Source organism: Physeter macrocephalus, chromosome 19 (genome assembly GCF_002837175.3).
Source record: "Physeter macrocephalus isolate SW-GA chromosome 19, ASM283717v5, whole genome shotgun sequence".
Taxonomy (NCBI): domain Eukaryota; kingdom Metazoa; phylum Chordata; class Mammalia; order Artiodactyla; family Physeteridae; genus Physeter; species Physeter macrocephalus.
The window spans coordinates 61,373,341-61,393,807 of record NC_041232.1 but is presented as its reverse complement, the minus strand read 5'-3'; the positions used below and the strand labels follow the sequence as shown (position 1 = coordinate 61,393,807).

The 20,467-nt window shown below is 37.7% G+C and overlaps 2 protein-coding genes across 7 annotated transcripts in view; one reads left to right on the top strand and one right to left on the bottom strand.

Moving 5' to 3' along the window:
- The window catches only part of KATNAL2 (katanin catalytic subunit A1 like 2), a 152,879-nt gene that overhangs the window by 10,964 nt on the left and 121,448 nt on the right, over window positions 1–20,467 (bottom strand). The window contains exon 17 of one of the 4 annotated variants that reach the window (XR_003677145.2): window positions 6,833–9,865. The exons of 2 other annotated variants lie outside the window; for them this stretch is intronic. The gene's annotated coding sequence lies outside the window, so the exon portion shown is untranslated. Of the gene's footprint in view, window positions 1–6,832; window positions 9,866–19,178; window positions 19,267–20,467 lie in introns of those variants that run through there. One more of the 4 variants, XR_003677142.2, reaches the window with a different exon arrangement.
- Window positions 1–20,467, top strand: part of HDHD2 (haloacid dehalogenase like hydrolase domain containing 2) — a 37,855-nt gene that overhangs the window by 13,560 nt on the left and 3,828 nt on the right. For all 3 annotated transcript variants that reach the window (XM_007122698.4, XM_028480068.2, XM_007122700.4), the window contains exons 3-6: window positions 1,253–1,461; window positions 6,742–6,826; window positions 17,546–17,762; window positions 19,174–19,237. In XM_007122698.4, coding sequence (XP_007122760.1) covers window positions 1,253–1,461; window positions 6,742–6,826; window positions 17,546–17,762; window positions 19,174–19,237 — 575 coding nt within the window. The remainder of the gene's footprint in view (window positions 1–1,252; window positions 1,462–6,741; window positions 6,827–17,545; window positions 17,763–19,173; window positions 19,238–20,467) is intronic.

Sequence of the window (20,467 nt, the reverse complement as noted above, 5' to 3'; positions counted from 1 at the left end):
TCCACATGCCGCGGAGCGGCTGGGCCCGTGAGCCATGGCCGCTGGGCCTGCGCATCCGGAGCCTGTGCTCCGCAACAGGAGAGGCTACAGCAGTGAGAGAGGCCTGCATACCGAAAAAAAAAAAAAAAAAAAAAAAAGATATGATCATTTCAGTACTTAGACTTGTTCATTTTTAAGGTAATAGTTACGTTGAAGTATTCAATTTCTTTTGAGAGATAAACTACCAAATTTAATGTGTTTTTCAGAAAAGCTATCGTACAGATATTATAGAGATAATCATGATTATAATGAACTATTATATAAATTTATGAATGCTCTTTGAGTGAATTCTTAAAAATTTCTTTTCTGTTTTATTTGCTTGCTTATTTTAAATTGTGGATAGTGCTTTATGCCTTGTGTCTATTTGGGGCAGGTATAAGATAAAAAGCAACAGGGTATTAATATAAAAATTTTAATTGTAGGTAAATTATTTTTAGGTTAAAGCACTGTAGGACCAAGAAAATAATTTTTGTTTTGAAAGAAAGCTGGACTATCATGAATTCTTTCTCTGATACCTGATTGCCAGTTTAGGTTCCAAAAGCAGATTATGGAATCAAAAGTAGTTCAAAGGGAAAACACATTCCAGTCTGTAAAAATGGAATGTTTCTTTCTCCAAGTAGTTTCTGTTTGTAAACTTAGTAGCACATTAGGGCTTAGCCAGTGTCTAATTGTCTAAGAGGAAGGAAGAACTCTTGAGGTGTCCTCTGTTCTTTTAGTATAGGGGGTCAGACCCTGTCTAGGACGTAGGCTGGAGTTCTTGTCACAGCCCTACTGCTGCCCAGCTGTGTTCAGCTGAGCCCAGTCATTAATCCTCTAGGCCTGAGTTTTCTCATCTTCAGAAGGTTACACTAGTAGATAATCTCTAAGATAACTTTCACCTCTCATATTCTGTGAGTATGGTGGTTACTAAGTGTTGAGTATTTTGTTTTGTTTTTGTTTTTTACTTCTGTAATAAAACCCTGTAGTAAAATTCAGTTAAAGTATAGAAGGCCCTTGAAAAGGTAGACTTTACAGCCTTTGGAGATGAAGCAGTCCACAGGGTGTGGATAATCTGTAAGCAATTTTGAATAGATTAGAAAACCTACTGGCCATAAAAACACTTACTCAGTGACTTACCCTTAATTTTCTGACCTTTGGCAAGTGCTACCAAATTAGGTTTTATGGAGCTGGAATGTAAAAGTTGCCTATTGACACCTGAATTTTACTTTTCCAGGTTACGTGCTACTTCTGTAAAGGTTAGGTTTGTGACCAATACAACCAAAGAGAGCAAGAAAGACCTCTTGGAAAGATTGAAAAATTTGGAGTTTGATATCTCTGAAGATGAAATATTCACTTCTCTGACTGCAGCCAGAAACTTGGTAGAGCAGAAACAAGTCCGACCCATGCTGCTGGTTGATGATCGGGCCCTACCTGATTTTAAAGGTAGGAGAAATTTGGAAAGATTTAAAAATTGGTTCTTCATATCTGCTTATAAATCATTCTTAAAACTGGATGTTTAGAAGTATTTAGTCAGATTTCCTCTGTCAATAGTAGTTTGAATCTAAATTGGTGTTTCTCAAACCTGTTTTGACTGCACTCCAAAATAAGTGAAACACATTACATAGAAATCCAGGATGTATGTATGTGTATTTGTATATGTTAAACAGTACTCTTACTTGTGAGATGTACTCTATTTTCCATTTGGTTTACTTAACTGTGTGATTTTGATGCTGCTTAGAGTCCTCCAGATTAGTTTCACAATCTACTAATGGATCATGGCCCACAGTTTGAAAAAACACAGGTTAAGATTTCTTTGAGTATTATAATCGTCATTCCTGGAGCCACTGTATTAATTTGATTATATGAGATAAACCAGGGTCAGCTTGTTTAAAAATAGATGTCATTCTGTATGGTGTGAAGTTTTTGCAGTGACCCTGAAATATTTTCAATCAAGAGAAAATAAAACTTTTCTCTTTGGAAGAATTAACAAACTGGCAAAATATCCTCGTGTTGTGAAGCTTTGCCACACTGCTTTTTGTAGATGATACTCAGAGTGAAATACACAATATAGAAAAAGTGGGTATAAATACATCATTATAAAACCATGTGATAGCTTTACAAATAATGATTAGAGAACTTCACCATGGATATATAGTTAGGCAGAACCTCAAAACTTATACTATCAGGAAATATAACTGTATATCAATCAGAATTTGCAAAAAACAGAAACCAACTTTGGGTGAACTAAACCAAGTAAATTTATTGAAAGATCTGACTGCTGACAGGATATAAAATGGCACAACTCCTGCAGAGAGGAATTTGGCAGTAGCTCTCAAAATTGCCTGTGAAGCAGTACTGCCTCTTGTAGGAATCTGTCTCCAAGATGCAGTGACAAAAATGTGCAAGGACATATGAATAAGGTAGGTTGTTCATTATGACCTTATTTGTAATAACAAAAGATTGGAAACAATCCAAATGTTCATTGGAAGAGACTGATTAAAACTATGAAATGTCCACAAAATGGAATGCTTTGTAGCTGAAAGATAAGTAATGGCGAATTCTATATCCTGATAAGAGTGATCTTCATAGGATATATTAAGTGAAAAAACTATGGTATAGAAAACCTTACACGCTTTTTTCTGTGTAAGAAAATGAGAGGAAAATGGATATAAATGTATTTGTCTTATATTTGTGAAAGGAAGCTGAAGGAAGATAAATGAAAAACTAGTAAAAATGGTTATCTAAAGGGGGAGGGTGAGAAGAGGAGAGGTGATTTCTCTAAAAGTACGTTATTATCTAGTTTTGACTTTGGAACCTTGTAAATATTTTACATACTTAAAAGACAATTAAAAAGTTAAAAACAAACCAATCCCTGAAAACCAAAAACAGATTGAAACAAATGAACTCTATATAAAGTTGGTGACATAACCACTCAGAGAAAAGAATTACTTCAGATGACTTTAAAATTCAGTATTTTGACAGTTCATTCATGGGGGGATCAATTCTAAGGGTAAAAGAACTGCAAAGAAATCTAAAACTGCATTCAGTAGTATTAGTGTTATTAGTAGTGTTGATGTTATTTTGTAATTATAGATGTACTATAGGGTAAAGTAGTAGTTACACTAGTATTGTTAGTACTCCAGATTTTAAGTGTAAGTGAAAAGAGATAGAAATATAAAAATCAAATGAGGTATGTATTAATTTTGAAGTAAAAATATTATCAACTCCCTTGTTCTCTCAAAAAGTACATATTATCTAGATCTTCTACTAAAAAGGCATAGAAGCAGTGAAGCCCAGTGGTCAGACTGGTGTCTACTATGGTTTCCCACTTTAGTTCCTTGGAGAAATGGGTGATTCCAGATCTGGGCAGGCGTTGTATAAGATGAATCTGGGATAACTAATTGTTAGCAAGGAAACTATTGAAAACTAATAAGTTCATACCTAAAGGACACTGAAGCCAATTTGAAGGGATAGTTTGAGCATCAAAAAGAATACTGATTGCAGTAGATTGCAACGCATTGTACGTATAAAAAGTTCAAAATGATATTCATCCCCACAAAACTCACTGGTCACTGTGGGAAGTTGTTAGGGCAGTAACTCATTCTGAAAATGGATAAATGAAACAAGCATTTATCCTGCCTTTCCTATTTTAACTATATTTTATAGTAACTAAACATTTGATGAGGGTAAATTCTTTATAGAAGAATTATAGCTAGTAAATGCAAAAGGAATGGCAGAATTAGAAAATCACCATTTGGCAAACCCTAGTGACAAAGTGAGAGAGTGGCATGGACATATATACACTACCAAACGTAAAATAGATAGCTAGTGGGAAGTAGCCGCATAGCACAGGGAGATCAGCTCGGTGGTTTGTGACCACCTAGAGGGGTGGGATAGGGTGGGAGGGAGGGAGACGCAAGAGGGAAGAGATATGAGAACATGTGTATATGTATAACTGATTCACTTTGTTATAAAGCAGAAACTCACACACCATTGTAAAGCAATTATATGCCAATAAAGATGTTAAAAAACCCTAGTGAAATAGGCAACAATATCAATAGATTTTAAACACATTAGGTGAAGAGTTGATGGGGAACTTGAAAATGGAATCAGGCTGACACCACTTGAACCTATTGATCAGTCTTAACATCACTGGAAGTAGAACAAGCAGAACTCTTGTGCTTCGTGATGTGATATAATTGGAAATTCATAGCATTGCCTATAAGTACTCTTGCCTAGTAATTGAATGTGAACTTATGAAGCCTCTAGATTCAATTGCTGGTTTATAGGAAATAATAAGAGTAAAGGAATAAATTAATGTCACAAGCAATCAGCCAAATCCAGAATGTGGGACCTTTTCCAAGATTAATGATCTAGTTCCTCCAGTAAGTGGAGAGGAATGTTGCTGTAGAATGAGATGTAAAGGATAACAATCAGACACAATATATGGACCTTGTTGGGTGCCAATTACATATCAGATGTAAAAAGACATTTTGAAACATTTGGGGAGATTCAAATGTGGACTAGGTATTGAGTGATATGAAAGAATTATTATTAACTCTGTTGGTGTAAGAATGTTAAGGTGGGGATTTTTTTTAGGTCTTTATCAGTTAACGATACGTACTGAAATATGAAAAGGGTGAGATGATACTGGAATATACTTAAAAGACTTTAAAAAATGTAGAGAATGGTAAATAAGATTGGCAAAACGTTGATGACTGCTGAAGCTGGGTGATGGGTACATCAGGGCTCATTATGAGCTGGTCTTTCTATTTTTTAATATTTTTTAAATGTCCACGTCAAAAAGAAAGAAGACTGTAGCCCACAGAACTAACTGCCCAGGGGAGCTGGAGGTTAGCCTCAGGGGCTGTGTGCTGAGGAGCACCGTGCGACATCTCGCGCAGAACTGACCCGGCGCCCCCAGTGTCCCTGCTGAACACTGGCCTCTGTAGCTTGCCCGTTCACCCCGGTAGCACTGGAGATTCCAGCTAGCACTGCTGTCTCAGAATTTCCAGTGAGGTTCTCCCTGCTGCTTTATGTTCCTCGCTCCCAGTTTAAATCCTGGGTGGGGGGTGCTTTTGATTGGCAGAACCTCTGTCTCAGGCCAGTACCCGTAGCTGCAGAGGCTGGAAAATAAGTATCTGGTGTTTCCACCCTCTCAGGAGAGGGTGAGCTCTGCTCCTCACTAAGCCTTATGAGCTAGTGGATTCCCTAATTATGAAAATGGTATTCAGAAACTGGGCTGCCAAAAACAATGACAAATACATTCTATAATCGTGTATTTATATTTCTGAGTTAGCTGAAGTACTGCAAAACAATTTTTTATTCAGATTTTTTACTTTATTTGAAGAAAGTTTCTAGTGCAGTAGTGAGCTGGAGTTGACATGTATAAGCACAATGTCTGGTCTGGAAGAAATCTTTGTTATTTGATGTAAGACTAAACTTGCAACATCTTTGTATACATGAAAATACCCAAAGTAGATAGGTTTTTGAAGGGAATGGAAATATCTTGGCTAATATTGAATATCTTAGCCAGTGGTAGATGGAGATTATAAAAAGAACACATAAAACTCCAACTCTTAACTGTAGCCATTGATTTTATTTTCTTCCTTTAACAAACTTGAACCAATTACTCAATACTCATGCCTGCTGGTAAGGAGGAAATTGGAAATCTTGGGTATCTGCTCTTTCTACTTCTTCCCCTCATATTTTGGTAGAATCGATAATGAGAATGCTTAAAGGCAGGCAATAAGAGAGGCAAATAGGAATCAGCATATGGATAATGCACAGACACTTCAATCAGTTTTAATAACTGTGATGGTGAAAGTACTTGTTTGGTTCTTGTATCTAAAGTCTTGTCATCAGGTACCAAGGCCTTAAAACATGCTTTAATTATAGAATAATATTTGTGAAACTAGAAGTGGATTAGGTATTATGTAGAAAACTATAGACCCTACAGTGCATTCCATATTTATCATGATGGTGTTAGCCTCAGCTGTGTCACCTAGAGAGTCTAATTTCCCTTGCCTGTTAGGTTTTCAGTCCCTCATCAGTTGCTATTGATCTGATAGCTCATAGAGAACTGTGGCTCTTCTGTTGATTTTAATCAGTAAAGCTTTTTTTAAAAATTTTATTTATTTATATATTTATGGCTGTGTTGGGTCTTCGTTTCTGTGCGAGGGCTTTCTCTAGTTGTGGCAAGTGGGGGCCACTCTTCATCGCGGTGCACGGGCCTCTCACTATCGCGGCCTCTCTTGTTGCGAAGCACAGGCTCCAGACGTGCAGGCTCAGTAATTGTGGCTCACGGGCCTAGTTGCTGCGCGGTATGTGGGATCTTCCCAGACCAGGGCTCGAACCCGTGTCCCCTGCATTGGCAGGCAGATTCTCAACCACTGCGCCACCAGGGAAGCCCCTAATCAGTAAAGCTTTTTGAAGTTAGAAATTGTTGCTTGTTTGAGAACATCAGGTTACAAGTTTCAGCTCATATCTTCTAGTTACTCAGTAGCTGTAAGACCATGCAAAGGAATATACAGAAATACTAGGAGACCTTTTTTTTTTAAGTTATAGCTGATACTTCCAAAGTACACTGGGCAGGATAATCTCTTAAACTTCAGATTATTGCTATGGCAAAAAATTGTACTTGATTGACTAAAACTACTTTATCATAAAATGTGACATTACTGTTAATTGCATTTTTCAATAATTTTTTCTTTCCATTCCCAGGAATACGAACAAGTGATCCTAATGCTGTGGTCATAGGATTGGCACCAGACCATTTTCATTATCAAATTCTGAATCAAGCATTCCGGTAAGTCTTTAGCTGTTTATTTTTCATGTGATCATATACTCCCTTCTTCTCTTCTTAAGTCTTTGTTGTCTAAGGCTATACATAATTTACTTTCTGGCCACCTGGATTGTAGGTGGACAGATATCTTAACGATCACTTCAAGATCAACATTAAATATTTATTACTGTCATCCTTAGTTTTTAAAAAATAATCAGTATGTTAAAACATGATGATCACTGGGGTTTTCCTGGTTCGTAGGATCAATATTCTGGGGCAGAAATTCATAATCAAATTGTAAATCTAAAGCTAGGAGTTTTATCTTTTATTATCCCTCCTGTGATTCTTCACTGACTATGATCTCTGAAGGAAAATAAGATCCAGGCTAATTCACCCAAAACAGTAAACGTGATTCTTCCTCAGCGAGAATCCAGGCTATCGAAAAAAGTTGGCACGTTTGAACACACTTTCAAAGAAAGTATTCGACGAGTGATAATGGTAGTCTGATCTGTGATTGTGGCAGGAGGGATGAAGAAAACGAGGTTCTGGTATTGTCAACATGACTTGATGGACAGTTGGGTCAAGGGGGTGAAGAAGAACAGTGAGTCGACATCTAGATATCTAACCTAAGTGCCTGTGATAGAGAACACTCCCTGTGTGGGTTCAGGAGGTGATGAGTTTAGGGTGGGGCTCTTCGAACTGTGGGCTATATAAGTGGAGGGGTTCCAACAGCTGTTGGTAGAAATTGGGGAACCACAACTAACATGTAAAATGCTATAAATCTTCACTTGTGTGTGCATTTTACCTGTATGAACTTTTTACTGCTACTTTCAAAAGGCAGACTGCATACTGGTTCTCATACTTCCTAAACTAAATTGGATCAGAATTTATTCGCAAGTCTACTCTAGAGTGAGATTGTGATTTTTTTTCCCCTTGGATTTTTCATTTTTTATAGATTTTTCATTTTTCATCTTGCCTTTTGCTTCTTGTTGAACATTAAACAGTGTAATTTGCCTTTAAATTTATGACAAGTTAAGTAGTCCTGCATATTGCATAGATGTACATTGAACTAACTTTAAAAAAAATTTCTTTAATAGCTTGGTAAATTTTTGGAATTTAACATCATTTTCTTACCAGTACGAAGATATTCAAGAATCATTCTAACTTACACTTGATGTAGAATTCACTTCTTGATGTATATGTTCTAGAATCAAAATGTTAAAACTCACTACAAGGTTCACACATCTGGGCACATTATTTGATCTTGAAGATGGCTACCCTGTGTACAATCTATGTGGCCAGAAATAGCCCTTTGGGAACAGTCACCTTTTTTCCATTTGCACATTAATTTTAGATCCTCGGTTATGAAAACTATGGCTACTGAATGTGCTTTTATTTGTGACTCTCTTAGTTACTGTGATAGTCAAGCCTTTGTTTAAATAAAAACAAATTCACTTTTTTTTTTTTTTTTTTGCGGTACGCGGGCCTCTCACTGCTATGGCCTCTCCCGCTGCGGAGCACAGGCTCCGGACGCGCAGGCTCAGCGGCCATGGCTCACGGGCCCAGCCACTCCGCGGCATAGTGGGATCCTCCCGGACCGGGGCACGAACCCGTGTCCCCTGCATCGGCAGGCGGACTCTCAACCACTGCGCCACCAGGGAAGCCCAAATTCACTTTTTATAATTGCTCAGTAGACATTATTTCCCAAAGATCCACTATTGTGCCAGATTGCTTGAGTATTAAAATGTCTTTGCTTCACCTACTTCAGTTTTCTACTCTAGCTTCTTGGGGGACAGGGGGACAAAGGGATTATCTCACCTGCTCCTTAAGGTTTATAACTATAACCAAAACCAGTTTTCATTTGAAATAGAGAACCTGCTATTATTTCTTACTTCCGAATTTACCCGCTGCTACATTTTATTCATTTCTGAACCACAGAATTCAAGGAGAAGGTATTGATTGATTTTAGCTGGTAATTTGGGAAGGACCTATTTAATAGGAAGTTGGGAGGTCTCTGTCTTAGATAAATACTAGACTCAGGGTAATAAAAATGTATGTTAATATAATACTGACTTTGTAATTGTTTGGATGCTGTCTAATTAGTACACTTCCCTAACCATATTGATTTTTTTAAACACTACATTTGAAAGCATTACAGTGCACTTATAAGTCAACTCTAATTTCAAATGCACTTAACAGCTGGGTGGAAAGTTAACAAAAGGATTTTAGGTCTTGCCTTCTTTGTATATTGATGTCTCCACAGAGACTATGCCTTCCAACAAATGACTACAGCTGTTTGGGTTGTGACATCTCAAATGCACTGCCAATTAGTTAAATTACTATTCAGGTTCTTAATGAGAGTAAACATTGGATTTTAAACCCGTTGCATAGCTGCCTTGAATACCAGCTTTAGGGGCATATTGCCCTCAGGCAGATACATCAACCTTCCACATTACATTCCTCTTATTCACTGTATTTTGAGTGGGTAGGCCCCCCTGAAATGCATAGTATGCTCTGTCCACAAAAACGTCTTAAATGTCTGAATGAAATTGAAAACACTGAATTTTAAAGAATTGATTTTGGGGAAGGCTCTGAACCACTTATAGGGGATAGACGTGATTTGGGCTTGGATTCTATGAAACATTCAAATCCTGAGAGCCATGGATGGCTTTTTACCTTTCACCTAATACTAAAAGGTACAAAGTATAATATAATGAATACCCATATGCCTGTCATTCGGTTTAAGAAATACAAGTTATCAACACGTTTGATATCCCCTGTGTATCCCTCCTTAGTTTTGTCAGCCAAGACCCAAAAGTAATCAGGATTGTGAATTTCTGTTTATCATTGTCTTGCATTTCTTTATACTTGTAACACATACGTAGGTATTTCTAGACAATATGTAGTATTATCTTGCATGTTTTATACTTTATGTGCGCATCAGTTTGCTTTCTTCCCTAGAAATAATGTATGATTCATCAATATGAATACGTATAACACCAGTTCATTCATTTTCACAGTTGTAGTACTAGCTTGTAGCAAGGTCTTTTTTCATCTTCTGACCTGTTAGGAAAAAAAAAGCTTGAGCATTTTAGTAAGGGACCAATTTTAATTAAATTCTATTAGGAGAAAGCCTACCTGGGCAAGCAGATCACTTAATCTAAATGAACTTGGTATTAACAAGACTAAAAAATATCTAACCTCAAAATTAATACGTCCTCCCGGAATAAAGACGCAAAGGTAGAGAATGGACTTGAGGACGGGGCCGTGGGGTAGGGTAAGCTGGAATGAAGTGAAAGAGTAGCATTGACATGACCAAATGTAAAATAGATAGCTAGTGGGAAGCAGCTGCATAGCACAAGATCAGCTCGGTGCTTTGTGACCACCTAGAGGGGTGGGACAGGGAGGGTGGGAGGGAGGGAGGCGCAAGAGGGAGGAGATATGGGGTATATGTATACGTATAGCTGATTCACTTTGTTATACAGCAAAAACTAACACAACATTGTAAAGCAATTACACTCCAATAAAGATGTTAAAAAAAATGTCCTCATTGTGGAAATTTTCAAATGCTCAAAAAAGAAACATGAATAAACAAAATTACCTGTGATTCTCCACCTAAGAGAACTACAGTTAACATTTTAGCATATAGCTAGTTTGTTTCCATGCACATATATATTTAGACAAAAATGAGAGTGTGTACATACTATGCGGTAATTGCCTTTTTAAAAGCCGACAATATATTGTGCATGTTTTTCTATATTCTTAAATATTCTTCGAAAACATATTTGATTCCCAGAGCATATTCCACTTTAAAAAGTGCAATAAATTGTGTAGCCATGTATTTCTGATTATTAGTTATTTCCAGGTTTCATGAGTTAGTTTTTAAAAAAAACTTCTGAACATGTTTGTTAAGCAATATTTATATTTCCGTAACATGTTTTCTCAGAAGTGCAGTTGCTGGATCAAAGGAATTTTGGGAAAAAACTGCATGGAAATTGCTTAACTGAAGAATAGTTCACAGAGAAAAAAATTTTTCTACATTAAGAGCAGCTGCCCTCCAGCTTCTGGAGGAGCTTATTAAAATGTTGTTACAGTTGAAGATAAGTGACATCATATAACTTTCACATTTAAATGTGGAGATGAAGGCTGCTTAAGAATAATGTTTTGAAGCTTTGTTAATGACTTCTTTTCCATAATTGTTACAAGGTATGAGAATCCTCCATCTTAGAGGTGTGCAGAATTTAGTCTCGTGTGTTTGGGGAAGAGATTCTTATCCCCGTAAATGGTTTCTGTTGAATGTTGGATTGCTTTCTTTTCCCCTTCTCATTAAGAAATAATAAAAAGTTTAATTACTAATATATTCAATTCCTTACAAAGGGAAGAAGGGAAGGGGAGGGGAAAAAGCAATAATGGCCTCAGTTACTGCATTTGTATAGCATATCCTGAATCTTTTCTAAGAGCCCTGGACATAAGGAATTCTAGAACAGTGTGGCAGTAGGGCTTAAATTAGAAATATTTCTGTGAGCTGTTTCCATTTTGAAAGGGCTGACTGCTATGCAATCTTTTAAATTAAGGTCCAGACTATAAAAATAAAACACTCTGGAGATGAGAAATTGTTGAAGACTTAAGAACTTGAGTATTTAATTTAAAGCGTTCCATTAATATATGCAGAACAACTTTATATGCCAATTTGAAGATCACAGAATACAGAATTGAGTTTAATATTCGTCACTACTCATTATTTAATTAACTGGGGAGATTCTTTTATGATCAGGGCAACTCTTGCTACTCTAAATAAAAGCTTTAGGTGAATAAACCACATAAATATATTGTTACTGATTTTTTAAAATTGATGTATAACATGTACAATAAGGTATACAGATTGTCAGTGTACAACTCAATAAAAATTGACACATAGCTATACCTGTGTAACCCCCACTCTGATCACAAGACAGAACATTTCCAGTGCCCTAGAAGGCTCTCTATCCCAGTCAATACCACCCCTTCCTCAAGGTAACCACTACTCTGACTTCTATCAATATTGCCAGTTTTTGATCTTCATATGAATGAAATCTCACACAGTGGTAGCATTTTGGTTTTGGTCTGTTTTTGAGATTTATCCAAATTGTTGCATGTAGCAGTACTTTGTTTTTGTTTTGTTTGTTCTTTATTTTTGTTGTTGTGTAGTAGTCTATTGTATGTATATTCCACAGTTTATTCAATTGTTAATGGACATTTGGATTTTTCCAATTTTGGCTGTTAAGAATAAAGCTGCTATGAACATTCTTCTACATGTTTTTTGGAGACATATCCACTCATTTCTCTTGGGTCTGTATCTGGAAGTGAAATTACTGGATAATAGGATAAGTACTTGCTTAGCTTTAGTAAATATTGCCAAACAGTTTTCCATAGTGATTATGTGGAGTCATATGTTATGACCCACCAGCTATGAACAGGAGTTCCAGTTGCTCCACATTCTCACCAGTCTCTCGTTAGTCTATATCATTGCAGCTATTCTTTCTGGTGTGTATAGTGGTATCTTACTGAGTTTCAATTTGTATTTCCCTGGTAATATTGTTGAAGCCTTTTCATATACTTATTGGCCATTGGTTAACTTCTTTTGTGATCTACACATTCAAGTCTTCTATCACTTCTGATTGGGTTATAGTTTTCTTAGTGATTTGTTGGGGTTGTGTATGTGTTATGTACACACAAGTCTTTGGTTGGATATATGTACTGCAGATGTCCTATCCCTGTCTGTGGTTTGCCAGTTCATTCTTCTAACAGTATGAGAACATGAAGTTTTTAATTTTGATGGAGTCCAATTTGTCAATATTTTCTTCTGTTATGCCTAAGAAAGTTTTGCCCACCTCAGGGTCATGAAGATATTCTCCTGTTTTCTTCTGCAAGCTTTATTGTTCTACCTTTAGCAATTAGGTCTAAGGTCTATTTTGAATTAACTTCTGTGAATTGTGTGAAGTAGATTTCATTTTTTCTTTACAGATGTCCAGTTGCTTCTGCAACATTTATTGCGTAGATCCATTCTTTCAAAAGCCTCACAGAATTGCAGTGATGTTTTAGTGCTTTGACATAAATCAAGTGACTATATATATGTGGCTCTGTTTCTAGATTTTTTATCTATACTTGTGCACTTCCACATTGTCTTGAATACTGTAGCTCTATAATAAATCTTAATATCTGGTAGTATACATTCTTCATCTTAATCCTTTTTAAGATTCTACATCGTTTCCATATAAATTTTGGAATCAACTTGTCAATTTCCACCAAAAAAAAGCTCACTAGGAGTTTGATTGCTACTTTATTAAAACTGTGGATTTGTGTACAGTAATGTGTCTTCCAGTCTATGAAGATGGAATATATCTCCGTTTATTTAGTTTTAGTCTTACATTCTTCAGCAGTGTTTTGCAGTTTTTAGAGTATAGGTCTTAGAAATTTTGTTGAATTAATCCTTGTATTTCATGTTGTTTGATGTGATTATCAGTGGTATTTTGTTAAATTTCACTTTTAATTGCTTGTTGCTAATACATAGAATTATAATTGAGATTTTGTATGTTAACCTTGTATTCATGACCTTCTTACATTCACTTGCTAATTCTAATAATTTATTTATAGAATCTTTTGAATTGGATTTTCTACATGGACAGTTGTCAACCACAAATAATGACAATTTTACTTCACACCTACCAATCTTTGTATTTTCATTTCTTTTTCTTGCTTTATTACACTCTCTGGGAACTGCAATACCAGATAGAAGTGGTGATAGTAGGTAGCCTACTATTAATGAGAAAATTGCTGTGTCAGTATGATATTGGAGATATTCTGGGGGTTTCAATTAATTAAGTGTTGATGGGATTTTCTCTTGATATATTTCATGATTTGCTATTATTTTAATTTGAACTTTTGGTAGTTGTGTTTGTCAGGTTGATTGGTATTAGTTTTAAATGTATTGAATGTCAGGATTTTGGCATCACCTCGTTCATTTGTTCTCAACTGGGGACATTTTTTCCTCCCCAGGGGACATTCAGCAATGTCTGGAGACATTTTTGGATGTCACAACTGGGGAAAGAAGAGTGCTACTGGCATCTAGTGGGTAGAGGCCATGGATGTGGCTAAACATCCCACAGGTATAGGACAGATCCCCCCACATAAAGCATTTTTCAGTAAAAAAATGTCAGAAGTGTTGAGAGTGAAAAGACCTGATCTGATTCAGTTCCTTCATTTGATAAGAAACCGGGGCCCACAAACGTGAAGTGATTTGCTGTTACCTGTTTTAAGTAGCACAGACACTACACTTACTATATTTATGAATAAAAATAATTGTCATTACTGTCAGATAGATAGTATGTAAAAGTTTGCATATATCATCTCTATTCCCCAAGAAGGTAAGCGTTATTCCCCATTTTATAGATCAGGACACTAAGGCATACAGTGCTTCATCCATTAATTAACTTATTTGATAAATATTTAGTGAAAGGTACCAGGGTTTGTTTTTGTTTGGGATTTGTTTTTTTGGAAGTAAGAAATACAGTGATGAGTAAAACTAATGGGCATAGTGGAGATTGTAAGCTAGTGAGGAAGACAAACCAAACACAGTTGAGTAAGGATTATAAACTATAGGAAGTGATATAAAGGAAAAAGGGGATGAGATAGAGATGAAATGTGAGGAGGAAGTCCACTTTGCAGGGAGATCGGGAATGGCTTCTTTGATATGCTGACATTCAAGCTGAGACCTGACAAGTGAGCAGAAGATAGCTGTGTGCAAAATTTGGGGCTCTGTTTCAGGAGGAGGGAACGCCAGGTGTGGGGGCTGAAGCAGGAAAGACTGTGTACATTTTTGGTACATATTCAGTGATGGGGAAGGTGACTTGAGATTGGAGATGCAGACAGTGGCCAGGTAAGGCCAGGCCGTACAGTCTTCGGTAAGGACTTTGGGTTTTATACTCTTTGCAATGATAGGTTATCTAAAGGTTTTAAGCAGGGGAGGGACACGATCCCGTCTGTACTTTTAAAACTCCCCCTATTGCATGTACGATGGGTTGGAATAACGGGAAGAGTAGACAGCAGAAAGGTGAGTTAAGACTATTGCAGAGGTTCGCCAGAGGGAGTAAGACCATTTTGAAAAATTTTTGTTTTTGTTTTGGACTTGATTTGGACTTGGACTGGATTTGCTAATAATAGGGATGTGGAAGGGTGAGGGAAAGTGAGAAATCCAGGATGACTGCTAGTTTCTGACTTGAGCAATGGGGCCAATTTACTGAGTTGGGAAAGATTGGGGGAGGGTCGTTTTGGGGGGTGGGAAGAAAAGGACTCAGTCGTTCGATGTCAGGCATGTTAGGTTTCTTACTTAAGCTGCCGTGTAATTTCATTTCCACATTCTCCATCTTCAGCAGAAATGGTGAAAAGTTGATCATTTTTTCTAAAAAAGTGAGTTTATTTGGAAGAGTGCTGGATTGGTTTTCTGGAGTTCTGGGTTCCCGCTCTCCTTGGTCTTGGCCAGCATCGCAAGGTGATCTTCTCATCTGTAAAATGGGGCATGTTGGACTTGGTGTTCTTTATGGTCCCTTTCGGTAACGCACTGTGGCTCTGAATTTAAGTCATCCGCTTAGCTTTTCTCTCACTGCTCTGCCTAACATTTTTATAATGTGGTCCAGCTCCCCGGCTAGGACTTTTTATAGGTTTTTTCCTTTGCCTACATGGAATCTATAGCCATGGATTTTTGCATCAGGCCTTCTTTATGCCTTTTTTTCTTGTTTCTTGCACCTCAATGGGCTTATAGTTAAATAGAGACAGTAGATTCTCAGATTTCTTCCCGATACATTACTTCTGGTAACAAAACAACCAACTTTTTTTTGCCCTGTCTAGGAAGTGTGAAAACAGTCCCAAGTATTGGGGTGTCTATTTTCTTACATTTTGAAAATGATTAACTATACAAAAATCTTTTAATCTGTGTCCTTGAAAATATTTACCTTTCAATCTATCCTGAACATGCCTTGGCTCTTCAAAGAGTCGGTAAAGCTTATGCTGTATGTAGAAGAATGACCGAAGCAAGAACCACTTCCCTGAGAGATGCCTGTCTTTTCCAAGCTCCTGAAGAACCAGTTCCCATTTAGAGAAATGTAGAGGAACCCACAGTTTCAGCCCTTCCAGAGAAGGCAGGGGAATTAAGTACACACATCAATCAAGCTGATAAGTCTCATCCCCAGTTAATATATAATAAAATATTAACAGAGCTAAACCAAATGAGTTTTTAGTTTAGCTCTGTAAGTGGAAAGCAATTTTGAGGTCTGTTGCATAAAGAATTCCAGTTCCGTGGTAGAGTAGCAAATAAATGGGATTGGGGGCAGGGTGACAAGAGGGGAGATAGATAAATCACCCGTTATTATCTCATTGCTATCAGCTGTGGTTCTTTAAGGCCAACATAGTGGCCTTATCAGGTTCCCTAACAGTTGGATTTTAAGATCTGCTTTAAGAAGTAAATTTGTATTACTATTAGTGAATAAATTTGAAGGATCCGTCCTGTGCTGTGAGCAATTCGTAGTAAGTAACAGTAAGGCCCTGTAATAGTCCAGTATTGGTTTTTACTTAATACAATATTTAATCATAAATGTCTGAATCCTGCATCTCCCACAGGAAGGCATTTCCATGCCCACTGACAAGAATAATTTAGCAGTTTCATAGTTGAGCGCTTAATTACTCATAATTGTGAAGGGTAAGAGGTGATGAATTCTTCCTCGATGGACATACTAAATATTTAACTAAGTAGATGACTTAAATTAAGCTAAGTGAGATCATTTATTACTTTGGTTAAAAGCAGTTTAAGAAGAATATCATGTCCTGCATTCGATTAGATGATAATATGTGTGTGACTCTCTGCTGTGTGACTTATAGGCTGCACTGTTGGGATGGTTGGCAGATTTTTTTGGATGGGGGTTGGTGGGGGTTTTTTTAGATTTGTTATGTTTTGCCTGAGTCAGTAATGAGGATCCTTGACTATATGTAGAGTTTAGTTCTCTAACGAGAAAACTCTTTATGCCCTTTCGGTTGGTATGAGAGTATTTGTCCTACATCAGGAAGAAGGAAGGGACTTGACAGTATAGGCTCACACTTAAGCCTTACTGCTGTGTCCTTCAGGGAAGACAGCCTGATTTGCAAAGTAACGTCCGAAGCAGTCAAAAGGTAAAATGAAGAGGGAAAGATACAAGCAGAAAGTGTTTGTAAAATGGTCTATGAAATTTCTGAATTCGAAAGAATCATATTTTGGAGCAGAGGAAAGAGGAAGCTAGGTATTTCAGGAGTTAGCTGAACATGTCACTGCAGCATCAGTTGAGTCCTATTGTAAAAGGCTCAGGAGCCTCCTGCTTACCATTAGGGAGGTTGAAACAACTTGTCTCATTAAGTTAAGCTTCTTCCCTCAAGTGTCTTACTTAGCTTTACTTCCCTTAATTCTCTTTCCGTGGTGATTTGGGTAAAATGTCTGAAACCACTAAAGGTAAAAGGTTGAAGCAATCCCAAATTTAATAATCTGTCACCTTTCTTTAGTGTATCTGAGTGTAATTCTCAGCAGTTCCTAGCGAATTCATTAGAAGACAGCAAGTCATTAAAAGTTAATAAGAAACTATTTGTTTCTGTGAGTGTGAATAAAACCACTTTGTAACTCTGGCATTCTTTTCCAGTCGTGAAAACCTTGCTTTTAGCCAATTTCCATTTTCTCCGTCTCTCTAGGTTGCTCCTGGATGGGGCACCTCTGATAGCAATCCACAGAGCCAGGTATTACAAGAGGCAAGATGGCTTAGCCCTGGGGCCCGGACCATTTGTCACTGCTTTAGAGTATGCCACAGATACCAAAGCCACAGTCGTGGGGAAACCAGAGAAAATGTTCTTTTTGGAGGCATTGCGGAGCACTGGCTGTGAACCTGAGGAGGCCCTCATGATTGGAGATGTAAGTAGAAGAGCCCAGGAAATGCCCTGGGCTTACCTGTCATGCTGGGAGGAGCCAACTTCAAAGCACTGCTTTGAAACACAAGCAGGCTCTTTCTTATTGATGATATCAGATGGTAATAAGAGGCTACCCATAAAACAGGCTTTCCAGTCGTTGTTTACTGGTATTCTAAAGAACTGAAATATTGATTATTTCTGACATTCTTCACAGTGTGATGAGATATATACAATTAAAAAGACCATCAACTGCAAGGCAATTAAATGCTTTATATGTCTTTTTGAAGAAAACTTCTACATAGATTTAGACATTTTTGACTATTCCTTAATGCAGAGAACACCTATACCCAAAGAATTCTCCCATTATTGATTTTTTTTGCTAGTATATGCTTTATGGAAGAACTTCCCAGTCATTGTGCCACAAATAGCTAAAGATATCGATTGCCTCAGGCCTAGGAGTGGCAGGGCTGAACCTGGACAACGGGGGGGCCCTACCCAGTGGGCCCTCCCTTTCCTTGTTCACTTTTTCCCACCTCCCTTCCTTCCGTCCCTCTCCCCCATCTCCCCTGCTTCAACAAGGCAAGTTTAGATGCACAGAAAAGGTTTTAAGTTAGACCTTGAATGAAGATTTTGACATTTTAAGACTCATTTCCAAGGGCTGTTGTTGAATAATATGAATGATTTTTAAGGAAAAAACTTTTCTTTGGGTGTGATCTGAATGAATCCTGCTTATACACATGAGATGGTAGGATGGATTTTATTGATGATGTTTCTTCCAGTTCCTGGATTTTTATTACCTTGCATTTGTCATCACAATTAACCAAGTATATCCACCCCTATCTTGAGTAAGAATTGGAAAACAAAAGCTTCCCTTTGAAACTGATCTGTTATTCCTAAGTGTGAAGTGAATATCAGACAGTCTCAGAATCTGTTTAAGTACACTGATCTGATTTGATTCCCCCTGTTAGGGACGATTGGATGGAAAGTAAGGATAAAATGTTACATAGACAGCACAAGAGCTGTCTTCTGAACCTAGTTCATTCACTGTCCTGCAGTTGGATTATTTACCTTAAAAGCTGCCAAATGATAGAATACTTTTTTTCCATGATCTGTTTTAAAAGGAAATAGATGTACATGTGGCAAAACATGAAGAACTGTAACTGTGCTTTTTATGTTTGGTTACTAGGATTACTAGTCTGTTTTTTACCTCTACCTCTATTACGCTTCCCTTTTCCAGTGGTATGCTCCCTCAGACGTGGGTTTATCCTTTTTTACACCTCCTTCTCTTTCATTTTAAGGAAAAAAACATGGGATTACAGTTGGCCGTCCTATCCTAATAAATCAAGTCAATTGGTCAGTTTTGTTGGCAAGCTCACTGATGACACCGGACTAAATGCTTCGTTATGCTTTTCTAGGATTGCAGGGATGATGTTGGTGGGGCTCAGAATGTCGGCATGCTGGGCATCTTAGTCAAAACCGGTATGTATCTTCAGTATAATATTGTTTCTCTAAAACAGAATGGTAGAATACACAACTGCTTAAAGAACAGTCTTTGAAGAAGTGGCAAAGCCCACTGGGCACTTTAGTTCTCTTTCTGTCACAAAGCAGAAATAAAATGGGCTTAGAATTGCAGGGAAAAAAGACAATGTGAAAGGGCCCATGCTGTGCAAAGCTAGGAAGATCAGATCAGAGTTCAGAGGTATTTTAACAGTTACACAGAGATACCATACATAATTGACCATTAGCATTTGTATGATTTTCTGGATATACAGATCACCAAAGTTGACCAAAAGAGCATTGATAGTGGGGCTCTGTAAAAATACGTTTTCTTTTTGCACCAGCTATAAGATGAAGTTGATCATTTTAGCAACTGGCTAGCTAAGTGATCTGATACTTTGTGTTAATGTTTACATTTTTTAAAAAAACACACAAAAAACTTTTGTCTTTTCACTTACTGTTTTAGTAATAATTTCCTGTACCAAAGTTAGGTAAACCGGGTGTGGTCCCTCTAATAAATTTAAGGAAAGGGAAAGAACCTAATGGGGGAGACTCAGCTAATGCGGTATCATGGCAACGGTGGACCAGTTAGGTGTCCTGGGTCTTCGTCTCAGCTCTACACTGACTGTGAGACTCTGGGCAAGGCCCTTCACCTCTTTGGGCCATTTACGATGATGGGGCTGGACCGGTCCCTTCTAGCTCTCACAGTATATGAGTATTAACACTGTGCAGTTTTCCTGTGTGGAGTGTGATTAATAAAGTCCTTTCAAGGTAAGGAAAGAATGGTCATGGGAGCTGTGTGGGCTTGTGTACCGTTGCACAGGAGCTTGATGAGCCTTTCCAGATAAAATGAAAAGGTCTCCCCCGCACCTGCCCCCAGCTGGCACCTGCTGAGCTTAAAACTATTAGCACGCGTTTGAGGATGACAGCCAGGAGTCTGGTCCGAGAGTTGTCATCGGGCTCTTATCAGTTAAATAGCAGAGAGGTGGCTCCATAGGTAGCTCTGTGAGTTCCTATGCCTGGCTTCATACAGGCTGTTCAGAAAAGGGAAGATTTAAACACTAAGTCACAGACGAGCTGCCACTGGGAAATTTTTTAGAAAGAGTGCATTTACTCATGACTGTGATGTTCAAGAAAATGTGGTTGCATTAAAGCTATTTTGGGGCTTCCCTGGTGGCTCAGTGGTTGAGAGTCCGCCTGCCGATGCAGGGG